Source organism: Lutjanus erythropterus, chromosome 18, assembly GCF_056507025.1.
Source record: "Lutjanus erythropterus isolate fLutEry1 chromosome 18, fLutEry1.hap2, whole genome shotgun sequence".
Lineage (NCBI taxonomy): Eukaryota > Metazoa > Chordata > Actinopteri > Lutjaniformes > Lutjanidae > Lutjanus > Lutjanus erythropterus.
In genome coordinates, this window is record NC_139334.1 from 37,501 (window position 1) to 47,500 (window position 10,000).

At 44.0% G+C, this 10,000-nt stretch overlaps 1 protein-coding gene across 1 annotated transcript in view; it reads right to left on the reverse strand.

Annotated features, from left to right (window-relative positions):
- The window catches only part of dact1 (dishevelled-binding antagonist of beta-catenin 1), a 13,365-nt gene extending 5,036 nt beyond the window's left edge, over nucleotides 1-8,329 (reverse strand). The window contains exons 1-3 of the mRNA XM_084743138.1: nucleotides 7,836-8,329; nucleotides 6,085-6,454; nucleotides 573-702 (exon numbers count right to left, since the gene is read on the reverse strand). Coding sequence (XP_084599264.1) covers nucleotides 573-702; nucleotides 6,085-6,393 — 439 coding nt within the window. The 5' untranslated portion in view covers nucleotides 6,394-6,454; nucleotides 7,836-8,329. The remainder of the gene's footprint in view (nucleotides 1-572; nucleotides 703-6,084; nucleotides 6,455-7,835) is intronic.
- Nucleotides 8,330-10,000: the final 1,671 nt, after the last annotated feature.

Sequence of the window (10,000 nt, forward strand, 5' to 3'; positions counted from 1 at the left end):
GACAGACGTTTCAACTAGTGATCAATCTGCCAATAATTCCAATTTCCAATAATCAATCAGTTGTTTGATCCAAAAAATGTCAGAAGCCAGATTTGGAGCGACACGTGACACGTAGTTTTTCAAGTCTTTTCTGTCACTCACACTTATCAAAACGGTGATTAGTTTAATAATTGATTCATGATTGATTACACAGCTGCAGTGTCCCCCAGCGTCCCCCAGTGTCCCCCAGCGTCCCTCAGTGTCCCCCAGTGTCCCTCAGTGTCCCCCAATGTCCCCCAGCATCCCCCAGTGTCCCCCAATGTCCCCCAGCGTCCCTCAGTGTCCCCCAGTGTCCCCCAACGTCCCCCAGTGTCCCCCAGCGTCCCTCAGTGTCCCCCAGTGTCCCCCAGCGTCCCCCAGTGTCCCCCAACGTCCCCCAGCGTTGTCATCTTCTTATTTCTTCTCATTATTTCTTTAAATATAAATCTAACATTTGATTTTTAGTGTCATTTTTTCAAAATTCCTTTTCATAATCAATCATCAATAATCTGCTGACGACATCCGGTTGTGATCGGTGGATTTTTTTCTCGTACCTGAACTGGGTCGGCTGTCCGTCTCCAGCTGCTCATGTGATGCCTCGGTGTCCAATCGCAGGTCACTGATCTGCCGGTCCAGCTCCTGCAGCTGACTGATGAGACCGGCGTCCCTCCTCCTCAGACAGTTCTGATGGACACAGAGACAGAGGGACAGACATGAGGGACACGGGGACCTACAGTACGGAGTGGACGGTCTGAGACCCGAGGACTGATTCACACTCTGGTGTTCATGGATGTACGTGGACACAAACTGTCCATATTTTGAGTCTGACTAATGAGGACAAACGTAGTTCAAACAGCTGGACAGTCTGCGTCTGCAGTGAGTCAGGGTGGACGGGACACAGGAGACATTAGTCCCCATGAGACACACGGACAGTCATTGTTCCAAGGTATTTTAAATTGCATCTTCGTCTCGTCCCTCTTCGTCATTAAGACACTTCACTGTTATCTTTATTCATGAGTGGAAATGAAACCAGTCTTAAAGGTAACCCCAGACCCGTGAACGATCTCGTGAGTCTATCAATAACTTCTGTGTTCAATAACAGTCCATTAAAAAAACTCTATGATCTGACGAGTCAACGCGCTGCGTGACCAAACGTCACCTTCAGACTGTTTTTATTTTTTACTTTTATTGGTGTATCTTCATGTTTAATTAAATTATTTCAAATTCAATTATCTCATATTTGATGTATTTTCATGCACATATTTGTAGTATTTTGATTGTTTTATGTTTTTTAATGACTTTAATTTAATTTTCAAATATTTCTGGCATTTCCTCACGTACCACCGGGGGGGACACGAACCACACGGAGACGCCGACTTCATTTGTTTACATGAACAATATTCACATTATTGTGACTGTTTTGGATAAATAAACATTTGATTTGATATTTTTCAGTCCCGTCTCTCTGGTGTCTCTGTAACGTCTCACAGGTAAATTCACTCTTTGACAAATGTAACCTGAAATATTTACTGATGCAACATTTAGAAACTTTTTTGACATTTTTAGGGATTTTTTTTTTTTGAGGATGTGGTTTAACTTTAATGTCTGAAACTTTTATGACATTTTGGGCCAAAAAAGTGAAAAGAATCTGTGTGGAGCTGCAGATTAAAACGATCTCTGTTCACTCTGGCTGCAGGATTGTTAAAAATCTTCAAACAGACCCAGTGATCAGTGATCAGTGATCAGTGATCTGTGATCAGTGATCGTGGTCGGTGATCGTGATCAGTGATCACAGATCACTGTGAGTGTCAGTGATCGTGATTGGTGATCAGTGATCGGTGATCAGTGATCAGTGATCAGTGATCAGTGATCGTGGTCGGTGATCTGTGATCTGTGATCAGTGATCAGTGATCGTGGTCGGTGATCTGTGATCTGTGATCTGTGATCAGTGATCAGTGATCGTGGTCGGTGATCGTGATCAGTGATCTGTGATCACAGATATTTGTAGTATTATCACAGATCACTGTGAGTGTCAGTGATCGTGATTGGTGATCAGTGATCGGTGATCAGTGATCGGTGATTTTGCAGAAGGACAGATTGTGATTTGGATGAAATTTTGATTAACTGCAGCTCTACTTTTCCTTGAGGACTTTTTTTTTTTTAATTTGACATCTGCAGCTGATAGAGACTCCAGAGGACGAGTCGGCGTCAAAATAATATTTTTGGTATATTTGATCATATTTTTTGGGTGTTTTCTAAAACAGGATTCAATTTGATCTGAAGAAGACGAGTAAATTAACTCAACAAAACTTTTTTGTAGTTTATTTGAAAACTTTCTCAAACTTTTGACAGTTTGATTCAAAACTCAAAAATCTGGTGAAGAAAACTTGACTTTTCATGTTCAGTGAAACTAAGAGTTTAAGTTGGAAGTTTTTGCTTCTTATTGATGAACTGATGTGAGCGTTTGGTTTTACAGTGTTCAGACTGACGAGTTCTCAGGGTTCTCCTCAACACAAACTGACTCTCCGATGACGTTCTGACACTGAAACGTTCTCTTACAGAGTGCAGGAGAACCTTTACAGCTTTTAGATTCCAACAAACAGCAGCGTTTCATGTTTAAATTCTGATCTATGATCATGAAACTCTGAAATAACTTTGTTATCAAGACGAGAACACAGAGGAGAACACAGAAGAGAACACAGAGGAGAACACAGAGGAGAACACTGAGGAGAACACAGAGGAGAACACAGAAGTCTGGATGATTCGCTGACACACTGCTGCTTATTTCAGGACATTACACAAACACACACACACACACACACACACAAACACACACACACACACACACACACAAACACACACACACACACACACGCACGCACACACCCACACACACACACACACACACTCCCTGTGTTGGATGGAAAACATGCGGGTTATGCGGCGCTGCTCGCAGGTCATGTGCTGCATTCCTGTGACTGAGCTGCAGCCAGAGAGCAGAAACAAACATCTGATCAGTGACTCACACTGACCTCCAGAACACTGCAGAACACTGCAGAACACTGCAGAACCAGACAGAACACTGCAGAACACTGCAGAACACTGCAGAACCAGACAGAACACTGCAGAACACTGCAGAACACTGCAGAACACTGCAGAACCAGACAGAACACTGCAGAACCAGACAGAACACTGCAGAACACTGCAGAACACTGCAGAACACTGCAGAACCAGACAGAACACTGCAGCAGAACCACCAGAACCAGACAGAACACTGCAGAACACTGCAGAACACTGCAGAACCAGACAGAACACTGCAGAACACTGCAGAACCAGACAGAACACTGCAGAACCAGACAGAACACTGCAGAACACTGCAGAACCAGACAGAACACTGCAGAACACTGCAGAACACTGCAGAACCAGACAGAACACTGCAGAACACTGCAGAACCAGACAGAACACTGCAGAACACTGCAGAACACTGCAGAACCAGACAGAACACTGCAGAACCAGACAGAACACTGCAGAACACTGCAGAACCAGACAGAACACTGCAGAACCAGACAGAACACTGCAGAACACTGCAGAACACTGCAGAACCAGACAGACGGTCAGTCCGACGATCCTGTGACTGTCACCACAGTTTGTGTGTGTGTGTGTGTGTGTGTGTGTGTGTGTGTGTGTGTTTGTGTGTGTGTGTGTGTGTGTGTGTGTCTGTGTGTGTGTGTGTGTGTGTGTGTGTGTGTGTGTGCGCAGCAGCTGCTCTCTGGAATGAGCCGCATGTTCGAACACAAACCGACCCTCCTCCAGCTGTTTGTCCCATCAATCAACCAGCTGACAGGAAGTGATGTCACACACACACACACACACACAGTCACTTCCTGTCTCAGTATGATGACCTCTGACCTCTCTGTCTGTGACACGTTTCATCTTCTGCGTTTAACAAATCATGACACCAATAATCCTGCAGATGTCAGTCCTGCAGAGACAGACTGTGGACAGACGCGACTCGTGGTGGACAGACGGGACTTGTGGTGGACAGACGGGACTCGTGGACAGACACGACTCGTGGTGGACAGACGCGACTCGTGGTGGACAGACGGGACTCGTGGTGGACAGACGGGACTCGTGGACAGACGCGACTCGTGGTGGGCAGACACGACTCGTGGTGGACAGACGTTGCTTGTGGTGGACAGACGGGACTCGTGGTGGACAGACGGGACTCGTGGACAGACGCGACTCGTGGTGGACAGACGGGACTCGTGGACAGACGCGACTCGTGGTGGGCAGACACGACTCGTGGTGGACAGACGTTGCTTGTGGTGGACAGACGGGACTCGTGGACAGACGCGACTTGTGGACAGACGCGACTCGTGGTGGACAGACGGGACTCGTGGACAGACGCGACTCGTGGACAGACGGGACTCGTGGTGGACAGACGCGACTCGTGGTGGACAGACGGGACTCGTGGTGGACAGACGGGACTCGTGGTGGACAGACGCGACTCGTGGTGGACAGACGGGACTTGTGGTGGACAGACGGGACTCGTGGACAGACACGACTCGTGGTGGACAGACGTTGCTTGTGGTGGACAGACGGGACTCGTGGACAGACGCGACTTGTGGACAGACGCGACTCGTGGTGGACAGACGGGACTCGTGGACAGACGCGACTCGTGGACAGACGGGACTCGTGGTGGACAGACGCGACTCGTGGTGGACAGACGGGACTCGTGGTGGACAGACGCGACTCGTGGTGGACAGACGGGACTCGTGGTGGACAGACGGGACTCGTGGTGGACAGACGGGACTCGTGGTCACACTGGTTTAATAAAGAAGAAGACAGTTGTCTGAACTCGTGACCCTGTGTTGTCTTCTGCACCTCGTCCTCTTCACTCTGCAGCAGGACAGCAGCACTGTTAAAGGGATATTCAGGCTTTTTTTAGAACTTTTTCTCCTCTTTATCTTTCTGTCAGACAGACTTTTCTGACAGGAAACCACCGTTTCACTCTGTACAAACCAACCAAACTCCATTCATAAAATCAGTGATTTTATCTCAGTTGTTCTGTGACGTCACTGTTTTAAAGGCTTTGTCCAAATTCACTGAGGACGTCTTGACATTTTATAGATCAAACAACTAATTGATCAGTGCAGCAGCTCGCAGGAACCTGCAGGAACCTCCATTTGTTCCTGCTCTCAGAGGAGACAGAGGACGCAACTTAAATGTTCCACGTCTCCTGGAAGAACCTGATGAGAACTTGAAAAGAAATATGATTTCCACAATATGAAAATCATATTTCTTTATTTCTCAGCTCGACTCAAACATCAGGATCTCAAACAGCAGAGTGACGGACGTGTCTCCAGAGACACCTGGACGTTCTGTTTGTGTGTCTCATGTGAGAACTGTTTAAAGAGAACGTCCACATTCACACAGACGACCTTCATCACATGACGAAGACTCGACACCAGCGTGTCTGAGTGTGTGTGTGTGTGTGTTCATTATCTCTGAGCTGCCTCAGGCCGTGTCGGATAATCACGCCTCTTTAATTGAAAACACACACACACACACACACACACACACACACACACACACACACACTCACACACACACACACACTCACACACACACACACACTCCATCCATGACATCATCATCATCATCATTCTGAACACCAGCCTGTTTTTTATTATCTGACAGACTGTTTGTGTGTTTGTGCTTCATTGTTCACAAACGTCGTCCTGTTTCAGTCAAATTTATTAGAGCTGCAACGATTCATACACTTTTTGATCATTATTATTATTATTATTATTATTGTTGTTGTTGTTGTTGTTGTTGTTGTTATTATTATTATTATTATTATTATTATTGTGTGATTTTTACAGGAATAAAAAAGTTCCGCTTCTTAAATGTGAATATTTTCTGTTCATCGTCATCAGAGCGGCTGACCCCGCCCTCACCCCTGACCTCTGACCTCACACAGCACACCTGAGTCATTCTGCTGCAGACAAAGGTCACGGGGGTCAGAGGGGTCAGAGGTCACGAGACAGACGGGTCAGGACCTACCAGCTGTTTCCTGAGCAGCAGGATGTTGTCCTCCAGCAGCTTCTCCTCAGAGCTCAGCTGAGCCTCCCTCCTCCTCCTCCTCCTCCTCCTCTCCCTCTCCTCCTCTTCCTCTTCCTCCTCCCCATCCTCCTCTTCCTCCTCTTCCTCTTCCCTCCGGAACTGCAGCGCCCCTCGGACCAGCACCTCCTGCCGCCGCCGCAGGTACTCCAGCTCCCCGAGGCCGGACACGGTGGCCTCCAGCCGCTCCCGCACCGAGCCGCCGCCGCAGCGGCCGTCCACGTCCCGCCGGGACGAGGCGGACAGCAGCATGTCCCCCGACAGAGTGTCCACCGCTGGGACCTTCAGGGTCTCTGCAGCATCCCTGCAGGAGCTGCAGGAGGAGGGACGAGCGTTCAGGGGTTCATTTCAACAGCAACATATTTATGGTACCTTTATTTTAATATTTATTCTAGGGATCAATTCAATTTCTATTTCTCTATTAATCAATCTGTTTTTTTGTTTTTTAATCAATCAATCAATCATAAACAATCAATAAGATACAAAATATATTAAGTTGATTTAACAAAAGACTGACAGACAAAATGTCAAATTCTGCACAATTTCTGAGATTTCTACACTTTGATCAATAGATTTTTAATCACTTAAATTCTTAACTGATCAGTCATCAATGAATGATCGATCATTAACTCCCCCTCAGCTGTAACTCCGACTTCTTTCATTAAATCTAATATCACAGTTTTGTCGTCGTCGGTTAAAACCACGACCGGATGATACAGCTGGAAAATATCTTGATAGAGAAGTCGACATTAATCAATAATTATTGATCATGTAGGTTGTGACTGACCTCCAAGCAGCTGAGGAGATGAAATGAAAAAAAAAAATCACAACATTTTTGATAAAGTATCCTGATGATGTAACAACATTAGAAAGACATCTATTGGTGTTTTCACAAAATATTAAACCAATCAGATTTTTTGATCAATAATCATCAATAACGTGGAGATATAACGACTAAGAGGGTAACGACCATCAAAGTTCAGAAAATTACATCACTTTACTGTAACGCAGCTTTATATATTATGATATAACAATATCTAAAATCAATAAATTATCAATATACTGCCCCGCCCAGGTGAACATATATCAGTTTTATTATTGATTATCTGTTTCTTCTATCTAAAGCTAAGAGGTGCGTTTCAAGTGGTCGGAGAGTTAATGACAGAAAATGTTACAATTACTCCTAGTCTCCCCTGATCAATACTTTTCAGAATCACATTAAACAATAAGAATGCAAATAATGATCATATCTGATCAATAATCTGATCATATATGATCAATAATGTGTTCATCGCTGTGATGATGCAGCTGTTTAATGAATGTGTTTATATTTGTCAGAATTTATCAGCTGATGAATATAAGTCAAATATTTAACTCTGAGATGTCAGAAGATTGATTGGTCGACCAGTTTTATTGATCCAATATTGGTAATCTATCGTCATCATCGATCAGTTTTTTCTTTATTATTTGGTTCATTTTGTTTAGTTTTTATTGATAATTATTAGAAATATTATCAATATCAGTGACAGTTACAGCTGATGACTAAATGTAACGGAGTAAAAAGTACTGTATTTACCTCTGATATGTAATGGAATATAAATACAAATACTCAAGTAAAGTACTTCAACATTAGTACTTGAGTAAATGTACTCAGTTACTTTGCAGCAGTGTCAGTGCAGAGTGGAGACACTCACCTGTTTAATCACCTGCTTAAAGTGAAGCCGGGTCAGTGATCCGGGTCGATACAAAGCGGTAATGATCCGGGTTAGTGATCCGGGTTCACGGACCCGCAGCCGCTCAGCCTCCGGTCCTCCGTCTGCTCCGGGTCTCCTCTGCAGCTCCACGATCAACCGGTGGATCGTCGCTCCTCCTGCGGACACACGGCTCACCTTAATCCGGTAACGGGTCCCGGGTCCTCTCAGGTGAACGTGCGCAGGTAACTCCCGGCATGCCCCGCGGCGGCAGCGCTCCGTAGATCCGTCAGAGTGAAGCGGAGAGTCGGCCAGAGCTCCGTCCTGCTGCCGCTCCTCCCGCAGCTCCGTCCACACTGACCCTCTGTGAGACACGCAGGCCCCGCCCCCTCCAACTGACACACACGGCTCTCTGACGTCAGCGACAATGACGACAAGCGGTTCCTGAGGGCTCCTTCAAAATAAAATAGACTATTAAAAATAAAATGATGTGAAGTTACAGGTTCATGAAGGGAAGGAAAAAAGTACTGACTCTTACATTGATCTGTTTCATTGATTTATCTGGTTATCAATCCCGTGGAGTACAAACATGATATGTTTACACCTGGAAAATGTTCATGATAAAAATTGGGCTAAATAGATAAATAAATAAACAGATAAATAGATAAATAAAACAAAACAAAAGGATTAGTCAAATGTTATTAAAATTTAAAATTATCCCACATAAATAAACAAACAAACAAACAAATATCTTGATGATCCCATGGTAATGTTTCTTCTTTGTAATTTACATATAGTGATAAAAAACTGAAGGTTTTAGTTTTTTTTTACAATAAGATGAATTAAACCACAAATATGTAAATATTCAGGACGTCAGTTTTATTTGAGTCTCTGAATTGAATCGAACTGAATCATGTAAACAATCGATTTTATTTGAATAAAATATATAATAAACAGAATAAGTCAGTTGTTGAATCGTGTTGTTGAGTCTGTTCAGTGTCAAACTGTCATGTTGGATTTTCTAAATACATTAAATTACTGTGACTAAATTAATATTTTCGTTTTCATTTGACTTTTTAAATTTGAATTTCCTTTATTTTGAAGGGAATATTCACTGAACTTCCTGTCTGATTGTGTTCATTTGTGTGAACTTGATGCTCCGCCCCTCAAGCCTTCCTGCTCTCTCAGGCGTCCGTCAGGTCCTAAAGCCCTCCATGTTTAATATTTTTTTTATTAACGTTTCTTTAAGGGAAACATTTAAATCTCATGTTTCTGTTTTTGTTGTTTTGTTTGATTTATTTTAAATTAATATTAAATATATTTTTAAAACCGTCTGTTTGTCCTTGTATTGAATCCATACCTGAGAAATGACTAAAAACTAGAAGTATTGATGAAGAGACGCACAGAGGCGTCCTCACTTTGACTAATCTTTATTGTCCTGTGTGTGATGGACACCGACTGTGTCTTTGTGTGTTTTTGGGTCACTTCAGATTAAACACTGTAAACTGTCCTTAATGAGTCTGTTAATGAGGTCACACATGATGCTCCATTTGTATGTTAATGAGGGGGAGGAGCCTCCTCTGAGGTTATTTTAATGTGAAAGAGTTCATCTGACACTTCCTGTCCTGACTGTAACTGACATTTTTCAGTCAAATTGTTTATTTGTTACTTTTTAAATGTTTTTCATGATGAAAACAGTTTTCATGATTTGTTTGTTTGCTGTTAACTGAACGTCTGCAACATATTTTCAACGTTTAAATCGACTCGTTTATCTCTGAGGACAAAACGTCCCATTAGGAAGTTAATCAGCTTGTCGACCAATCAGACAAGCCGACGGGATCAAAGACGCCCCTGAGCTGAAACAAACAGGATCCACTCTGACCAATCAGAGGCTTGAAAGGAGCAGTCCCACATTTTGACCAGCTGATCGGGACAAAGTCATTAAAACAAAACCTGAAGAAACGAGATGAGACGAGATGAGACAGGACGAGATGAGGCGAGATGAGACAGGACAAGATGAGGCGAGATGAGACAGGACGAGATGAGGCGAGATGAGACAGGACGAGATGAGGCGAGATGAGACAGGACGAGATGAGACGAGATGAGACAGGACAAGATGAGGCGAGATGAGACAGGACGAGATGAGGCGAGATGAGACAGGACAAGAT